The 19,437-nt window shown below is 42.7% G+C and overlaps 1 protein-coding gene across 1 annotated transcript; it reads left to right on the top strand.

Annotated features, from left to right (window-relative positions):
* The first annotated feature begins 1,228 nt into the window (after positions 1–1,228).
* rab3gap2 (RAB3 GTPase activating protein subunit 2 (non-catalytic)) lies at positions 1,229–19,377 on the top strand. The gene is made up of 35 exons (XM_050061347.1): positions 1,229–1,642; positions 3,101–3,189; positions 3,338–3,455; positions 3,540–3,621; positions 3,861–3,908; positions 4,050–4,125; positions 4,299–4,400; positions 6,218–6,317; positions 6,865–6,963; positions 7,413–7,561; positions 8,392–8,471; positions 9,174–9,266; positions 9,393–9,532; positions 9,908–10,103; positions 10,260–10,403; positions 10,927–11,009; positions 11,100–11,164; positions 11,270–11,360; positions 11,471–11,592; positions 11,793–12,003; positions 12,338–12,435; positions 12,957–13,065; positions 13,171–13,331; positions 13,687–13,861; positions 13,988–14,167; positions 14,300–14,406; positions 14,681–14,747; positions 15,719–15,789; positions 15,894–15,929; positions 16,100–16,174; positions 16,838–17,053; positions 17,147–17,236; positions 17,379–17,603; positions 17,762–17,926; positions 18,776–19,377. Exons 1-35 carry the CDS (start codon positions 1,534–1,536, stop codon positions 18,926–18,928), a joined length of 4,125 nt encoding a protein of 1,374 aa, XP_049917304.1. The 5' UTR covers positions 1,229–1,533; the 3' UTR covers positions 18,929–19,377.
* Positions 19,378–19,437: the final 60 nt, after the last annotated feature.

Below are 19,437 nucleotides of genomic sequence, written 5' to 3'. Positions count from 1 at the left end.
TGTGTGCGCTTGCGCGAGACCATGAGACATGGGCACCGCCTTCATGTGCCTTCCGGCATATGGGTGAGTAGATAATGGCTGAATTTTCATTTTTGGGTGCACTATCCCTTTAAGGCGTCACTGGAGTCAGAGAGTCCATTAGTCACAAACTACCTTGAAAGAACTGAATGTTTTTGGCTTTGGCCTATGAACATTCACAGTGAACCTTTAACTTCATTTAGTACAGTGATACATCATCTACAGTATGGAGGGCAACAAGACAGTGTAAATGGGCTATGACTTTGTTTTGCTGTGGCCACATAGCCAGTCAGTAGGAGCATTTAAAGAAAGAAATCTTCCCTAAAACACCATTGTTGGCAATGCTTTCTTTGTTTTGTTTTGTAGTGGAGTATATCATTGTGTTGTTGCTGCGGATAACTGACCTACATTCGGAATCATCCAGCACCAACAATAGCATAGGAAGAAAGTATTCAGCCAATGTATCTATAACTTTGGTGATATTTGCCAGTTTATTTTTTCAGTGTCAGTCCCCAGAGTTAAAAAGCACATTCAGTCTTGCAAGAGCTGTGCAAGAGCTGCCTTTTTTTTTTTTTTTTTTTAACCTGATGTTCAACAGTCATGCACTGACATCATTAAAGAAGAGCATGAGGTACTGATTTCTCACAGACCAAAATACAAAGCAAAGCAAATAATATACAGTAGTTTATCTAACTTTTAAGATAACAAGATTAGTAGGTTTACTATGAAGCCCTCTGCTGGCCTATATGGTATAATAGTGTAATGAGTGCATGAAATTAACTGCCCAGTTATTTAAAAAAAAAATATGTTGATTTCATCCTACTAAATGAACCTGCATTACTGCACCCATGCCCTGTAAACAACTGCTGTAATGCAATATATAAAAAATATATAAAACTGAAGTTGAGCACTGGTGGAATTTAAAAAAAAATATGTGAGAGCTGGGAGGAGGAGGAGGAGGAAGAGGCCCAAGAGCCAACAAGCCACCTGGAAAAATGTTCCTCTACCGCCCTCTGGTGACAAAAACATACTACACTTTTTTTCAAATACCAATTAATCATATTGTAGGATTCAAATATTGAATTTCCATACTGACAATAAAACATCTCTATTATTCTGCCTTATGTTTTTTTTTTTTTTTTTTTTTTTTTAAACAAACGCATCTCACCGCTTTTATTTTGAAAATTTCGTCTCAGCTCTAACCCGGAAGCACACCAGTGTTATTATGCTAACGATGTGTCATCAACACATCAAGATTAGGGTGGAAAGTGCAAATGTTCGGGAAAAATAAGTGTGCTAGACTTGTGTTAACTTTACTTTAGGGACCAGTTAGAGTCCAGTAAGTCATATTGTCTTCGTGAACAGGCTGTCATAAAGTTAACACGACAGCAGGACTTGCGAGCGGGCTCAAACTGCTAAGCTACGGTGATCTCCTACAACTGGACTGTTAGCTAACAGGCTAACTGGCGGATTTTCTGTCCAACGTTATTTGGCTCCTGACGGGACGGGAGAGAGATGTCCTGCAGCTTATTGGAGTTTTGTCGGCTCCAGGAGCTCAAAGCGGTCAGGGACTATTTGTTCCAGGACCAGAAAACTGAGCAAGTGGAGGAGAGGAATCAAACAGGTAACGTTACCCAGGCTAACGCCAGATAGACAGTGCAGATGTCTGTAGCATGCAGCACTTCACCCAAGTGACAACAGTCCAACTGACTACCTCTGGAAGTGGCTGGTCACTAATTAAACGAAGAATATGCTTGCTAACAAAATGGCTAAAGCTAAATAGTGTTATAAAAAGGCGACTGAGGAATACAAGAGGGAAAAAGTTCCTATTTTCAAAGTATTTGGTGTCAGGATACAGTAAGGGAAATTAAATGAAATATATTGCTGCCCTCTTGATGCATAGCATTGTTTACGTCCAAGTGTGTTGTGTTTGAGTGCAGTACAAACTGCTTAAAACTCTTTCTAATGGTCTGACTAGTAAGAAAGGCACAGCATTAAAATTTGATGGCAAGGCCCTATGAAGTCAGTGATGGATAGAGCTTCTGCAAACCCAGCAAGGCACTGACAAGGGAGGAGGAGAAATATGTCTGCCCTTTGCGCTATGAGTCATCCCACAGGAGGCACCTGAACACATCACTGCAGGATGCTCAACAAAGGAGAGTGCACACACAGGAAGGGCACTTGCACTTGTTGCACTCAGCTCCCTCCAGTCTTCATTTCACGTTGATGCTTTAATACAGAATGTGTCATCACCTCAGCGTTGAAGTGCAACGACATCGACCCCCCGCACACACTGCACCAAGGTTTAATGCATTATAAATGTCCATAGCAACAGGATTTCATCTTGGATTTTCCTCTTGTTCCGTCACTTTGCTGTCCACCCACTCGTGAATGTTTTTAGATTATTTCCCCGTGGCACAACTTTCATCAGTCCTTCCCCGCTTGTCCTCTCTCTTTTTTATGATTTGGTAGAATGACTTCCCTGGGTACTGACCTTGGAAAACACCCACTCAGAAAATTGACAATTCAGTCTGACATCAGGCATTGGGATGACATTAGCATGTCTGTTCAGTTAAATTTTTAGCAGTTGGCCTTAACATTTGGTTTGGCGCCCTTTTAGTTTTCCAACCACTCAAAAGCTAAGGGTGAATGTCACATGGAGTGTCATATACACCCATTCACACACACAGTAATTCATTGGTGCCACCTGCTTCTCAGTTAACCGTTCACATGAAGTCACACACCGATTACACAGCCACAGGGAGCAGGTTCAGCATCTTGCCCAAGGGTACTTCGCAAGACTCGGCGGACTGGAGGAGCCAAGGATCAAACCACTGATCCTCTACCTCCCGAGTCAAAGCCACCCATACACTACTGCTGTGACTTTAGCCTGTGATTTCTCACCCCTCTATAACAGTTAAATTTGTCACTTTTCTTCTATCTTGTGATCACTGCTTTGTGTTTGCTACCAGAAATGTGAATAACCTGTCAGCAGGAGCCTGATTCAAGATAGAAATCAGCACGATGTCACAGATTAATACCCATTGTAATTTGATTTCCCTGTTTCGCTTTCCCCTAACAGAAAATGAGCTGTCCTGGGACACCTCAGACTGGGAGTCAGCATGGGATGCTGGCGAAGGCAAAGAGGAGGGAGCCACTTCTTCCACAACGGTCTGTGCTTTTGTGTTTCATTCTCTGTTCTCACATTGCCATTTGGCTAGACAGAAAACAACAAATAACTTTGTCCAATATATGAAACTACCCTGAGGTGTTGTACGGGGTGGTCCCCACTCACTGACTTTCTTCTTTGCCCCTTCAGGTGGAGGAGGAGACCACAGGGCAGGGTGCACCCTGGCTGCAGGACTGTGTAGTGTCCCTGTCACCCTGCTCTGACCTGCTAGTAGTGGCCCGTGAACAGAAGGCTGTCTTTCTCTCAGGTCAGATATTCAAACACACACACACACACCTCTAAGTACACAGAGATGTTACACATTGCTGTTACTGTTTATTAATACTTGTAGCCAAGTGGCGTACGGATGACAGCGGCAAAGAGGAGATGACCCTGGCTGTGTCTTGGACTGGAACTCTCAGCACTGACGAAGGGTAAGAGTCAAATTAGATGAACTTGAATGAAAATGCTGAAAACTCTTTGTTGATGAGAAAAATAAGAAACTTACAGGCAGGAAAATGAACTTCAGAGTGACAAGGAAACTACAGAGGAAAAAGAAGGGTCACATTGAAAAGGGATAGTTGATTGACATTGGGAACATACATGAAACATGAGGTAATACAGAACTGTAAAGTAAATGACATCCTACTATGTGTATGTTTTCTCACTACAGAGAGTGTGTTGGCAGCAGTATTTGTATACCATTGGCAAGCCAGAAGAGGTAAGAATTACCTATGTAGGAAATAGGGAAGATGTTTGTGGAAATGCAAAATGCTTCTTTATATGTCTATAGCTGTTTTTAAAGCGTGTGTGTGTGTGTGTGTGTGTGTGTGTGTGTGTGTGTGTGTGTGTGTGTGTGTAGGAGCTCCACAGGGCGGCCCGACTGGACATGTGTGGTAGTTGGTTTCACCTCTGGCTATGTCCGCTTCTATACAGAGGTACTTCATCAATCTTATCTTCATTTCATGCAGTACAATGCTTTTGTAGCCCGTGCATCAATGAACATTTTCAGATAATCAGCAGGAAAAAAAAGACAATGAAACCATTCAATACGGCTTATAAATAGTCATGAGTGCCAGTATGAAATGTAACATCAGCTGTTTCTCGTCAGAGCGGCGTTCTCCTCCTGGCCCAACTGCTGCATGAGGACCCGGTATTGAGGCTCAAGTGTCGCACATATGAGATCCCTCGTCATCCTGGAGTAACTGAGCAGGTAATGCACACACCAAACACTCCTATCAGAACTGTGTATAATAATTATGTTAAAATCCTAAAGAATAGTTTGACATTTTGGAAAATATGCTTATGCTTTCTTGTTAAAGACGAATTTCACTGCTTAGTTTCACCGTTTGACCTCAGTATGGTCAGCCTCTGTTTTTACAATACCAAACTGGCATATGATGATGTCTACAGTGAATCACCGTAATAGACGAATGTATCATCTTTAATTTTTGGATATTTTTACCAAACATTTAATATTCTCAGTTAAATGTGTAGGACGAGACATGGTGAACAAAAGGTTAATGACAATATAACAACGAGTACCACTTTGCCTCATGTTTGGTAGCCGCAATAGTCCGACTCCCACCTTTTGGAAATTTAGGAGAGTTTGCTCTGAAGGTAAGTTTTATTCTGTAAGTTTGCAATCCAAATAAAGACTCAACCCCTCATTTACAAAGGATGGCGCAAAGCAGGGGGATTGAAAAATTATTTTAATGTTTACATCCAAATTAAAACCTGCTTTTACTGGGCGTTAAACATTATAATAAAATAATCCGTTTTTCCTCCAGTACATCAGATACAAGGAGTTATTCCAATAATTAGAATAAACCCATTCTTCATTTTTGCGCCCTCTGGCTGACACTCCTTAAAATACATAGTTATCAGTTTTAAATCACTAAATGTTTGTACCCTGGTGTCCACACTTAGTTGCACTCGCAGAATCAATCTGTGCGCTTTTGATTAATCAGAGTTAGTACCTTTTAAACACACAATAACTGCCGTTAGCGCCACTGCAAACCTGCACTGCAGTGTTGGTGTGGATGGGAGGCTCTTAAATCACAGTGCTGGGCTCAGGGGTCAGTGACTGTCAGCCATCAGCCAACACTAATCTGTACAATAAATATGGAAATTCAAGCTTGCCGCTAGGTACCTTAATGCACTCTCCACTGGTTGCCAAGCAACATCACGTTAACTGCGGGAAGTCAGTTCTTCAGGTTAGAAATAGTCTGGCACATGACCTCTCGGGAATCTTTGTAGTTTTTTGTAGTTGTTAACTTTGTTTTCTTATACTCTAGTCTCCTCTGTAGTCTTTTCTACACTTGGTGTTTTGTACTGATTAAAAAACTCATTATGACATGTTAGCTAATGAGCTTTAGAGTTGCTGGTAAGTCAGTGTTGCGAGTCTTTTTCTTTCTTCCAAGTCAGTGTTGTTACCTTTGGACAGAGCCATGCTAGCTGTTTTCCCTGCGTTTCCTGTCTGTATTGGAAGCTAAGCTAACTGCCAGCTCAAAACCATACTACAAACTCTGTACATCACATCAGATGTCACGACCAATGGATGCAGTACAACAAATGAATCAATCATATTACATTCAGGGTTTGACCCAGGAACAGTAAGGCTACTTAGAGTCCAAACTCTGATTTAAAAAATTGACAGACTGAGGACTGAAAGCATTCTTTGACCCTCTTCAAATAAAGCATGAGAGGGATCAGGCTTAATATTACCAGTCAGAAACAACATTCTTTTAGTATACACAGTTTGAAAACTTAGTTCAAGTGTTTGACCCACAACCCTTGAGCAGATCCGTGGCATTGGTGTGAGTTGTCTTATGTAACTCCCAACAGGAAAGCAAATATTTATGATCACTTGTGGAGATTAAGTCTTGACATTAATCTGACTAAACATTTATGTCATCAACTGAACCTTAATCTAAACTCAAGGTTTACATCTACCATTTCCTGAGCTTTTGACCGTATCCCATCATGTTATTCAGCAAACCTATAATCATTAATTTTATCCTGTCACAGCATGAAGAGTTAAGTATCCTCTACCCTGCTGCTCTGGTCACTATCGATGGCTTCAGCCTCTTCCAGTCTCTGCGTGCCTGCAGGAACCAGGTGGCAAGAGGTACTGCTGCTGATGTGAGCATGTCTGTAATTGTGTGTGTACGTGTGCATCCAACTGGGAGTATTCCGTATGTGCATTTGCATTTGTGTTTGTATTGTAGGATGAAAGTCATGTAGTTCTAGTGTCACCTGTTAAGTATTACGTGCTAAAAAGTATTTTGCAGTGTGTTAACTAGAGATGTGTTTTTCAATTGCCGGCTGGGTGGATAGTGTTTGCCACAAGGCATTCAGGTACTAAGGAGACATACACACAACTACCACTGTACCCCTGCCACACATACATCCTTATATTACAGCCTCTAGAGGGTTAGCAGCCAAGCTTCAGCATTGTTTCTCTGAGCATCTACAGTAGTAGTGCTGTCAGGGTGTGTGTGTGTCTGTCTTTCTATGAATGTGCTGTGTGGCCTAAATCAATTCTTGTCACTATTTAAGCACAGTGCTTTAGTTTCACTGTTGCTAAATGCAAGGCATGCCTGCTAGCTGTAGATAATGAAAGGTCTTGTCAAAAATATTGGTAATCAAATGATGAACTGCACTTTTCCATGTAGCGGCAGCAGCAGGTAGCGAAGCGATCCAGCCTCCTCCTTTGGCCTATAAGAAGTGGGGTCTGCAGGACATGGACACCATTGTGGACCACAGTAGTGTTGGTACGAGACTATTTCTACCTCTGTCAAGAAGGTTATGTTGCGGTTTGTTTGTTTGTTAGTCAGCAGAAATACAGGAAAACTACTGACCTGATTTTCATTAAACTTGGTGGAAGGATGTAGCATAGACCAGGGTGGATACACAAATTATTTTTCACTTTTATTAACATTGTGAGACAGGGCATTTGGCCTTGTGCCCTTCATTGACTTTTGTTCACAAATACAGTTGGTTTATTGCCTTATGGTGGACATATTTACATCATGCATTCTGTGTATTAATTATAATGAATAAAAAGTCAAATCAATTCAGTTATATGCTGGAAAGAGTTAAATAAAAGAGGTAAATATAACTGACTGAATGATTGACAGGATAGCACTGTACTCACTGCACTAATTCCTGTCATTTTCTCCTCCCACACTCCCGTTCATCCCTCCATCTCTCCTGCTGCTAGGCATTATGACGCTGTGTGTGTTTGACCAGATGAAGAATGCATCTATCCTGGGAGGGTTTAATGCTTCAGTCAAGGGCAGCCCGCCTGCCATGAGCCAGTATGTCACTGTGGGAGGTGGGCCATACACAGGCTTTTACTATGCTGTAGAGGTGAGTGAGAAAGAGATGGAACAAGTTGGGCTGTGTATTTCCCGATGAGAATTACAGTAAAAGCAACTTAAATGTATATATGGGTTAATTATTAAGTGCTATGCATGTACAAAAATGATGCAGATGACCTAGCAGGGTCATTCTGTACCAACTCACCTAGACTTCCCAGGCCAGTTCATGTCATGGAGTTTCTTGGGGAAAAAAATCATGTGATGAAAATATACAGTCAAAATATTAAAGGAAAGGTCTGTGGCACTCCATTTTTTAATACTAAACAGTATCAAAATTTGGTAGTAAGAAAATAACATTTTTTTTTTTTTTTTTTTTTTTNAAAATAACATTTTTTTTTTTTTTTTTTTTAGATATTCATTTTTGAAAATTACTTTTTTATCGTTTGTTCCTTTATTTTTATTTGATTACTGTAAAACATACAGCAACAAATATTTACATCAATACATGCTAAGGTTTCTTGGATGTTCAGTGCAAATTTCAACACAGTCCAGTGAAAAATAAGCAATTGATTTGGCGTAGAAGAGAGTCGCAAAATTGATGAAATGATGAATGAAATTTGGCTCAAAGGGCCAAACTTCAAAAATTCATAACCAAAAAAGTATTTGGAGGAGAGCCATAGGATTTTACAAGGTCCTGTTAATTTAATGTAAGTTTCTACATTTTTTCTTTTCTAGAAAATACATGACATGAACTTGGTGGTCTGTGTGAGCTGGTATTTAATGACTCAAGGGACAGTGCAAGGCATAACAATGTGCCAAAGACCGCATTTTCAGAGAGCTAATTCAGCTGTTTTTTTGTGTCTCCCTGTTTGTCTTCAGGGGAGCTCCCAGCCTCTCCTCTCTCACGTGGCCCTGGCTGTGGCCAGTAAACTCACCTCAGCCCTCTTCAATGCTGCCAGGTATGTGGGTGTGCATGTGTGTATAAGCAAGATTTCCTGCTATTCCTACTTGAACTACATTTCAATTTAAAGGGCCAGTAGGTAACTTCATAAGAAATAACTTCCTGTCATATTTGCAGAAACTGTCACTATATCCTGACAGCAGCACACAAAGATAATCTGTTAAAAAACAGGTTCTTCTGGTTCCTCCTCGTGCTCCTAATGGCATTTGCAAGAATCCACAGTGCCTGAACAAGAACAATCAGTCAGAGCCAGGAGGAGTCTCTCACTGCTCAGGCACACTGTGCAGTCCCCTCACATGCACGTGCTCTGACTCAGTCAAGCTCAATATCTTCAGCACGCAGCTGAAGCAATTTCGGTTTTGAATCCTTTCAGGTCTTGTAGCTTTCCCCACCTTGGAAAAGCCATTCATATGTGTATTTTTTCTAAAGTTACCTACTGTCACTTTAATTCCTGTCATATACACACTGGACTGTTTGCAGCACTGTCAACAGCCCTGAACTGCTGCAACAGCACAAAGCAGCCCATTCAGTACTCTGAATTATATCCTGTTTGTGTGTCTTGTCAGTTGCCATTTCTCCTTTATTACTTTTTCTTATACTCTAGTCTCCAATGGATTCATCATCTTATCTGTCTTTTTCAAACTTTCTCTGAGTCTATTTTTCATTATTTCATCACTCTGTCTTGCTGTTTTTCTCCCAGTGGATGGTTAGGTTGGAACAAGAACAAGAATGAAGAAGAGGCTATTCAGAAACAGAAGCCCAAGGTGGAGCCCGCAACGCCCTTGGGGATCAGGTACCAATCACGATATCTTAACACAAATTCAGCAGTGCCCTATTGTGCCTTATTGATACTGGTAATGCGAATCTTGCTGATGCCCCTCCATCATCCTGTCTTTTAAATCTGACCTCCTCCGCCCAGATTTGGTCTCCCAGACTCTCGACGCCACGGCGAGTCCATCTGTCTGTCTCCCTGCAACACGCTGGCTGGTGTGACGGACGACTTTGGACGAGTCACTCTGCTGGACTTGGCAAGGGGCATTGCCATCCGTATGTGGAAAGGTGAGGAGAGAGAAGACAAAGGACTAAAAAGTGGATATAGAGATTTGTGAAGGGATCTTTGTAAAAGAATAGGTTAAGCATGGAGACATATTAGAAAAGTCTCTTGTATGTTCAGTTTCCCTTGTCTCTGATCAAAATGGAGCAACCGTGTTTCACATGTCAAGACTCGACTATATAAATAACGTGTTAACAATTTAGTATTCCTGTAGTCTGAGAGCACAAAACATTGAATCCTTACACACTGTCTATCAAACAATCATTGACTCTGTTCCTTCGTAAAAATCAGTCGTGATGCCAAGTCATGCATTCAGCTTCAAAGTTAGGTGCGCCCCTGTAATGAAAATAAGACTGTGCATTAATTTAACTGAACTGCAGGTTACCGAGATGCTCAGCTGGGTTGGCTGCAGGTTCCAGAGGAGCGGGGTGATCGGGAGTTCTCCCCCTCTGCCTCCCTTCCCAGACGCCATGCCCTGTTCCTGGTCATCTACGCCCCCCGCAGGGGAATCCTGGAGGTGTGGGCGATGCAGCAGGGGCCTCGAGTTGGAGCCTTTACTGTGGGCAAACACTGCAGGTATAAACGATGCACTTAACTTTGTCTTACAGCTATTTCTGAGCAACAAAAGCATCACAATTAAAGTAGCACCTGTGCAGTTTCATATGTGGCACTTGAGGATAGAGAAACTTGGAGAATAGCATAGTTAATAGTTGTGTATGTGCACACTTCCAGGTTGCTGTACGCTGGCTACCGTCTGATGGGAGTGAACAGTGTGACCAGTCAGGGCTGGCAGCTCCACACCCAGCAGGTGTGTCTGCTGGATCCCATCACAGGAGCGTTGAGGACAGTGAACATCCCCTTTCACCTGGCCCTCAGGTTAGTACACACACGTACATTAACTTCAAAGATGGTGTAAATTATATGTTTGTCACACAGGCATTCTCTACCTCGCTTGTTTAAACCACAGTGTTAAAGTGACAAGTTGCAGTTTTTTTTTGGGGGGGGGGGGGGTGTCCTCAGACTGTTTCAGCAGCAGCCGACTTCAAGACTCCTTTTACTGCTTCAATTAATGTTTCTTGTAGGAGTGCTTGCAGATGTGGGGTGGGGATATCTTTTATTTTCAGACTCAAAGTTGCTCATAAACTATTTAGTTAGCACTCACTCAACTAAAGAGCCCCATTAAGATCATGCTAAAGAATGTCAAGGCGAGGGAGTTGATGATAACTCAGCTGTCACTTTTCCAACCACAACTTCAAAAGTTTACAAAACAGTTTACCTTCAAACATGAATTTTAGGCAGCATTACTTTCTCCTCAACCTACAAGTTGTTAAAGACCCCTTTTAATGAGGCCTCCATTGATACACCCAAACCATATGTTTCTCTGTCTTTGTCATTTCAGTGACAAGAAGAGCGAGCGAGCCAAAGATATGCACCTGTTAAAGAGGCTGACTACTTTACTGAGGAGCAGAGAGGTGGAGCCTGGTAAGAGATACAAGAGTGAGAGCTGAGTAGAGATCTAGATACAAGTGTGTGTGAAATGACAGAGGTTTGAATCCATGCTTTCCTTCTCAGATATTCTGGAGAGCGAGGCTAAAAGTGTGTTGCTGGATATCAAACACCCCGCCATTAAGAAGCAGGTATAAACAAAGACACAACACAGATGGCCTCACACACTAATAGAGAGGCCTGTTTTCTTGTGGTAACAGTCAACTTTCTAACTGCAGTCTCCACCCTTCCTTTAGGCTTTGGAGTCTCTGCTGTCAAATAAGAATGCTCCTGTCTCATGTCTTACTAACATCACATATGCCTTATATGACACTCTGAAGCAACAAGGTAAAGTATCAGTTGGTTATTAAGAAGATAAACATTGTTCTCGTTTTTTCCTGATGTGTCATAAACTGTTTTCTCTCTCTTACTCATGGTTGTGTATTTCTGTATTACAGACCCTGAGGCAGTGGATGCAGCATTACTCCAGCTCTGCTCTTCACAGCTGAAACTGCTCCAACTCTACACTGACATCCAGAACCTGCACTCTGCTGCAGACATAGAGGCCTGCTCTAAAAATGTGAGAAGACACACACACATATACACACACAAAAATGGTTACTTAACATAAATATTTTCCAACTGTAACACTACATAACATGACAGGCTAACTTAAAGGTTTGAGTAAAGCTGCCAATTAGGGCAGTGTTGTTGCTAAGTGGTCATTATTATTACTCATAACTCCACAACAAACACTTGAATGTTCTCCCCACCCACCAGGACTCTCTCGAAGGCATAGAGGATGAATTGTCCCGTGTTGGTCCTACCTTGCAACGCTACGCCCATTTCACTTCGAAACCCAGTGTTTCCTTCGCCCAGGACTCACCTGACTCCCCCCTGCCCCCCCAAGCCTTCCTCTCTCAGATGGAGTGCACCGAGAATGAGGAGTTGAGGGTAATCCGCGGGTCTGAAACTGAGTGGAATCAGCTAGGTATGGCAACATATGTATGCACATTGTACACCATGACCTTCACTTAGTTACTTGGATAGATTTGATGACACAGTCAAAAAACACAATCACTCTGTGTGCAGCATTTTGTTAATCTTAGTATGACACTGACAAACTAATTGATACTTCAGTATAAAAAGCATAAGCTCTCAGTGAGATGACAGTGAGCTGCTGGTAGTCTCTGACTCACACAAGAGGAATTCTACTGCTGTGTTTCTCCATGTGTGCGATACAGAAATATCAGTGACATCAGACACAGAGTAAGCACACCACACAAATCCAGACTGAGGACGTTGCTCTTGTGTGTCCTTTGCAGGTAACTTTATTTTCTGGGGTTGTCTGTGTGGAAAGAGCCCACTCCATAAAGTCTGTGACACACTGCAGCAGGCTGGCGTCAGTCCACAGCAGCTACTGGTAAGATGGAGGAAATGATAAGGAATGACTGTATAGGCGAATAGCAGCACTTTCTACGTCAAAACATTCACTAACAAAAGCTTCTAAACTCAACCAGACATGTTCCAACAGGAATAGGATCTGAAATCAGGCACAAATGAAACACATCAGCAACCATGTTTTCCTGACGTTAGCATGTAGCTACATGTAGCAGAGTACGTAATGAAAACGCTTGCAGTAGTGTGCCTGGAGCAGATGACCTTAATAGAAATCTGTCTCAAGCCAACATATGCTTGTCTCAGAGGGAAGAAAAATGTTGGAAACAGAGTATTCAGAGCAGTCTGAAGCCTGAGGTTTTATCTTACAAGGGTTACTTGTACATATGTTTACCTTATTATTTGAAACTTTGGCCACGTTGAACATAAACATCCGATAGTGTAACATTATATTTATGACAGAAAACAAAGAAAAGCATATTAGGTCTCCTTAAATGTTTTTTTCTCCTAAATATTTCATGTTTACACTGTTCCTCCTGTTTTCAGTCTCTGCTGCTAAGTGTGTGGTTGCAAAGAGAAAAGGAGGTGCTACAGAAGCCAGAGGAAACCGTTAGAAATCTACACACACTACTCATCGCCCTCAGCAACATGAAAGGTGCGTGCTTGTCTACGTTGCGTATGTGCCTCTCTGTCAACCAGTGAAAGTCCATGAAAAAAGAGGGATGAGAGGAGAGTTACCACTTTTTCTTCCTCTCCTCAGGTGCAGTTGAGGAGTCATGGGACCCCCAGTCCATCTCTCCATGGTGGCAGCAAGTTCGCTCTACATGCATCCAGTCCCACAATGCTGCCGCTGCTCTGCTGGCTGCCTTCGTTGCTCACCGTGCTGCGAAGGCTAGCATCACAAGCCGGGCTGACAGTAAGGTAGGGAAGTCTCATGCGAACAGACAGATACACACACGTGTGCACTCATTAGGCAGTGGTGTGAAAAACGAAAATATGGCACATAAGAACCGTGAAGCAAGGGGCGTGATTTATGTGTTGATGAAGCATGACGTTGGTACACCCTCGCCTTTTTTGCCAACTGATTAAGTTCAAACAAACCACTCACTCACATTTCAGAGACATACAGTATTTCTGCTAATTTGCCACAAGAAATAGGAGAACACACTTTAAAGTTATTCAGTACGACAGCGCTATAACAGTACTCCTGCTGGGCATAATAACAACCACTAAAACCACACTGACTCAGCCTTCGTCATGTTTTTGTGTGTGACAGCTGCAGTCTGAGTGGGAGGCGGTGTCCCTAGAGCTGGAACAGTGGGTGGTGTGCGTTCGCCAGCTAGAGGATGTGCTGGTGCTGCAGACTCTGCTGTTGGTGCCTCCTCCTCAGGGAGCAGCAGGGGGCGCTGCAGCACAGTGCTCCATCAAAACGCTGCTGGAGGGAGGCACAGGTACGCTGTGAAGAAGTGTATATAAAGGCAACCAGACACGCTTTCAGTATTCATATTATGGTTGTGGCTGCCTAAAACACATTTTCTTATACTTTTATTGTCGTCTTTTTACGTCCGTCTGTAAAGGTGGCATAGCAGACAGTGTTTCCAAGTGGGTGTTCAGGCACAACTTGGCCCCTGAGCGACTGAAAGAAATTCTCCAAAAGAAAGAAGACAAAGAGGCAGATGAAAACCAAGCGCATACAGCTGGAGGAGAGGGGAAGGAGCAGGAGGAGAAGAGCCAAGAGGACACAGACAGGACAGCAGGTTAGGACTCGGGACTGGTCATAAATGATCAAAATGTTGGCTTTTGACATTCGTGAATTCTGATTATTTCAGGGAACTTGTTTATACCCTCAAATCAAATCCAAGTCAGGCACTGTACACTGTGTTTTCCAGAGCTGTTGGTGACAGTGTGTCAGCGGTTCCCACACTCCCTCTCACCTGACTTGCTCTTCGCCCACTGCTGCTGGGAATATGTGGTGCAGTGGAACAAAGACCCTGAGGTACACATACAGTTTTTTGTTAACGATAAAAATATCTTATTTTTTAACATATTTTTATATTAAAGCTGGATTCTGTTTTTGCTCATTTTTCAGTTTGGGTACGACTCCTTTGCTAGTTTTGTACTAAAGTTATTTTGGTGGATGTTAGCAGCACTACATGCTGCAACTAGCCAGTTTCAGCAAATAGAAATGGACCATTCTCTTAGATCCTAGCAACACAGAAGAACCAATCAGCTTTGTCCTTAAATCTGGACTCACACCTGCTTCTCTCTAGGAGGGCCGATACTTGTGGTGGGCGGTGGAACATCTGAAGCTGGTCTCCAGTCCACATATCCAACTAGGTGAGGGGCTTTTTTCATATGCTTGCAAATGTATTTATACAATAATATGTCTGATTTGTCTAATAATGTTTTATCAGTGATTGTTGGAACAAGTGTGATTTTCTTCAGGTATGCATAAAATAACATTCCAGACTTGCCCTCAGAGTGAAATTACCACAGTAGAAACTGCTTACAATGATCACAGTTACAGTGATCAAAAAGAATTCATGCACTAATTATGACAAAATTCGAAGAAGAAAAAAAAAGTCTTATAGGATAAAATGATGAAGTGATGACATTTTTTTTAATATTCAGAAGGTTGGCTTCACTGTGACATCACAATGTTTTGCATAGAACACTTTTCTGGTCAGTATTCAACGTCACAACCGCGAGGCGGTAATGCTAGTTTAACTTAACTCTCTTCCAGTGACCTGTTTGCCTACAGCTGGCTACCTGAGGCTGGTGCTTTTTGCTCATTAAAAGAGCATTAACTCTGCATTAACTGAAAAATATTGTCTCCTCAAAGCTTCCGACAACACTGACAAAGACAAGCCAAATTGCTGCTGCAGCGAAACTTGGTGTTCAGGCTACCTTGTGTAGTCTACTCACACAAGAAACAGTCATGGCTGCTAGTGATGGAGACAGAGAACAAATGCACATGGGGAAAACACACTTGTGGTTAAAGCTGCCCTCGTCATGTGGATTGATAATGCCTTTGTACATAGTGACCCTCATAACTATATATTCATGTAATAAATATACACGTCAATTAGATGGTGCTCTACATGAGAAATAAAGGAAAAGGAAAAAAATCAGTTTAATAATAATCATCTACTTTTAGTGATCCATTTGACCCGTACTGGCTTGACCACTGTCAGAGGTTTTCTCTGTACTGTATATTACCGGGAGTGATATCCTTTTCCTCACTTTGTAAATCAGTGCCTTCTGAAAATGACCTTGTGTTGTTGGACTTCATCGAATCTTCCTCACAGGTATTTCTGCCATGATGTGGAGCACATTCGTTGTCAAGCGTTTCTCGGCAGCAGCTTTCCTCATGGAGAAGGTAATGTCATGCACATACAGTAAACCGCATGCTTTTGTGTTTTGGGGAAGGCGTTTTTGAGTGTGTGAGGCAATATATAAAATATTTACACGTATTTTTTCTAGGTGGGGAAAGCACCCAAAGATCGCTTATGTCGACGGGTAAGTAGGCATGTTAGCAGCACAAATTCTAAAAGATCATCATAAATTTAAATATATGACAGCAGGTTTGATAAACAATAGATTAACTCAGATGTAAAGTGTTGCGATTCAAGCATTAAGTTCATTATCATTATTCATCATTTATTAAGGATGTGTGTTTTTGTGTGCAGGATGTTGGGATGGGAGACAAAGCTGTGACGTCTTTCCTGGGCTGCTGTGTCCAGCTGCTGCAGATCCTCATGGAGGTGACTGAAGTATTGGTTAAAAATCAGAGCGCTTTATCTTTTATAAATTACTATGTAAGTAAAGAGATTCCAGAAAAAAGCATGGAGGAGCCTATCACTAGCACTACTAACACCTTCACCTGATATGCATTTGCAAGCTTGCTGCTTGTGTCTGAGATGGCTTCTCCACAAAATACTTAAATCACCATGTGAAATAAACACAATTTAGAATATTTGAATTTGTAGATATTCGTTTTAGAAGTTTAATTGTTAGATAAAATGCATCCTACTTGACTGAAAACTCTGTTCATTGTTTATGCGCGCTTGATATTTTGAGTTTCCACATTGCATTTGTTTAAGTTGCATACAAGCCCACGGCTGGCTTGCAAACCAGCTGATGATGTCACAAATCCTGCTCCTTTGTACACGTGTTCAACTGAGATTTCAGTCGAGCACACAGAAACTTTCCCCCTTCAGCAGATGAATGTACAGTGAAGCTCAAACATCACAGTAAAGCAACAACAAGCAAACACATTTCTGAGTGGAGGGGGAAATTTGTGCATGTGCTGTTCGGCACTGAAGTGTGGTAACTGAACTCAGCTGTGAGCTCTGAATGAACTACCTGTTTTTTTACAAACACACACAATCCTTTCTCTTCATCTCTTCTGTTGCTTTTCCATGCAGTCGGACTCGGCGGTGGAGGAGGTTCCCGTCCCAGAGCTGTCCATGGAGGAGGTGTGGAGCGGGGCAGAGGGCCCTGCGTCACTAGCTGAACTCGCCCTTGAGCAGAGAGGCGTCCACTACCCCCTGGTGCAACACCACTGCCTGTTAGCCTCCCTGCTACATGCTGCTATGACCTTCAGTCTGAAGGTCAAACCACTCAGTCTGTTTGACAGCAAGGTGAGGAGATGGGCTGATTGACAAAACCTAAACACTGCAGTCTTATTTTGTTCATGTGCATTAATACGTTTATGCATGTGTGTGTTGTCCCAGGGTAAGAACGCTTTCTTCAGAGATCTGACGACCATCCAGTTGATGCCCAGCGGAGACATGGACCCAGGCCTGGTCTCACTACGACAAGAGGTGAGAGGTGGATTTGCATCTAGAGGTCAATAGAAAATGAAGATCTTGAAACATATGGTTTGTTGTTGTCTCATTTCATCTCCTCCTCACTCTACACACCTGTTGTCTCATCTGTGTTTCCCACGATCCTCCTCTGTCTCAGTTCCTCCTCCGGGTGCTGACCGCCTGGGTGCAGGCTATAGATGATCCTTCCAGCTCGGCCTCTGGCACCAGCTCAACCCCGTTACCCTCCAGTGGCCCCAAGGCTGACTGGTGGCCCTCGCTGTGTCTGGATCTGGGCTCCCTGCTGCAGGTCAACCCTGACATCCTGAGACGACACCTCGTCTGCGAGCTTTACAACCAGGGCCTGGACCCGCGGGCCGAAGAGGCAAGTGAAAATGGGGGTGCTATAGTGGTGCTAAAGCAAACATTGGGACGATAGTACCTCTGTTAAACCTTAATGTTGACCACATTGCTTGATAGGTCATACAGTCCAATGTTCTGCTCTGAAATTTCATCTTAAGTTTGTGGCATCTTGTCACCCAGGTGATGTTAGAGGTGGAGGATAAGGATGTGCTGGGCTCCCAGCTGCTGGTACTGACTGGCCAGAGGCTGAGTTACTCACTGCTCCACAGCCAGAGCCAGACGCAGGCTGCCATGGAGCTGCTGGCCCGCCTGCCCCCCACCCTCTGCACATGGCTCAAGGCGATGGTGAGACACCAAAACAATGTCCTCTTATACACTGAAGACATGTCAGTCACAGGTTCTTAGAGCTTAGATGCTTGTTTAGATAAGTAAATGTGTATACCATGCGTTTTTCATTGAAGTGATTGACAGCTGGTGACATGCTGATTTCCAACCAGCTTTGTATTATAACACTGTGGTCAGTATGTGTAAATGAACTGTGGTAAACTTCCCTCCATCTTACCAGCGGCCAGATCACCCTGCTCATTGGCCAGGGAAGCATCCACCAGCAGATTTTGGCTGGCTCTGGCGCCGTTATTTGAAATACAGATTGTACTTCATTTTCGTTTGCCCGCCACCATGAACACAGAGTATAGACACGGATCGAGAGTGAGACCCACCCCTCTCTTTCTCTGTCACACTCAGATCTAACTGTAAAACTAGGCTGATCAAGTATGAACCAAGATTTTGTTACAGAGTTGCCTGTTTCTCACTTGAAATGTTTTTGGAAACATATTTTAATTTATTGTTTGACTGTGATACGAAACAAGCTCAACAACATGGCTAAACGCAAGTATGACATTTAAGGTATTAAAACTGTGTGGACCTTCCTCAGTCAGATAGAACCAGTGATGACCCCTGATACAGAAGCAAAAGAGAGAAGCAGAGGACACATGTAGGGTTCATTAGGAAGAATGATCACCACTGATGCTATTTCCTTCCTTGAAGAGAGGACTACGCAGTTTGGACTTAACTAAAAAGATTGTAGGACACTTGTCGCTAATAAAGTTGATATCACCTAGTTGTATGGTTTTCCACTGGAAGTTTAACACTATAATGTATGTGTAATGTGTTTTTTTTTTTCCCCTACTGCAGGACCCCAGTGAGCTGCGGTGCCCCCTGGTCCCCTTGCCCCAGACCAGCAGGCTGGTTGGCCGTCTGATTGAAATCCTGCCAGAGAACCACGCCCAGTACAGCCTGGCCCTGCACCTTCTGGAGGCTGTGGAGGTCCTCACCACTGAGGACTGACCTTAACAGGGAGAGGGGGGTCGGAGTCACCTTTGAGGCACAGTAGAGTCATAGTCGGCAGATGGAGAGATGATAAGGAAATAACAAAAGAAATGAAAAGAGGAAAGTTATGCTGGAGACTGATGGAGGCAGAGACTCCTCCCCCATCTAAATGAATCAAGGTCTGTAGCACTTCAGGAATGACTGATGGTGTCTAGAAGGGTACTCATATACAGCATATGAGAGACAGTCAAAGACAATGATGATAAACAGCCTTCTCACCCTCTTATGTCATCGTCATGAAGTTTGTTTTGTCGTTCAGCTCATGTTAATATCCTCACAACTTAATTGTAGAAGGCAGTGATATATAAAATGGATCATAGGCTTTTAACTTTTTTAATCCATCATATTTTCACGCATGTAACATAAATTATATTGAATACTTGTGTTATTAAAGAGTATTGTCTGGGGTTTATGAGATGTTATTAAGGAATGGGGCATGTCTTTCCTTTGTCACGTTACCTTCATTC

This window comes from Epinephelus moara, chromosome 14 (assembly GCF_006386435.1).
Source record: "Epinephelus moara isolate mb chromosome 14, YSFRI_EMoa_1.0, whole genome shotgun sequence".
Taxonomy (NCBI): domain Eukaryota; kingdom Metazoa; phylum Chordata; class Actinopteri; order Perciformes; family Serranidae; genus Epinephelus; species Epinephelus moara.
The sequence above is the reverse complement of the archived record's forward strand: the minus strand, read 5'-3'. Positions and strand labels throughout refer to the sequence as shown.

What these genes read in the sequence shown, in the direction of transcription:
- rab3gap2 (XM_050061347.1), top strand. Translation starts at nt 1,534, where the DNA reads ATGTCCTGCAGCTTATTGGAGTTTTGTCGGCTCCAGGAGCTCAAAGCG. An exon ending in TGCCATCCGTATGTGGAAAG is followed by an intron (nt 9,533 to 9,907) that starts GTGAGGAGAGAG and finishes ACTGAACTGCAG; the next exon opens with GTTACCGAGATGCTCAGCTG. An exon ending in AAGATCGCTTATGTCGACGG is followed by an intron (nt 15,930 to 16,099) that starts GTAAGTAGGCAT and finishes TTTTGTGTGCAG; the next exon opens with GATGTTGGGATGGGAGACAA.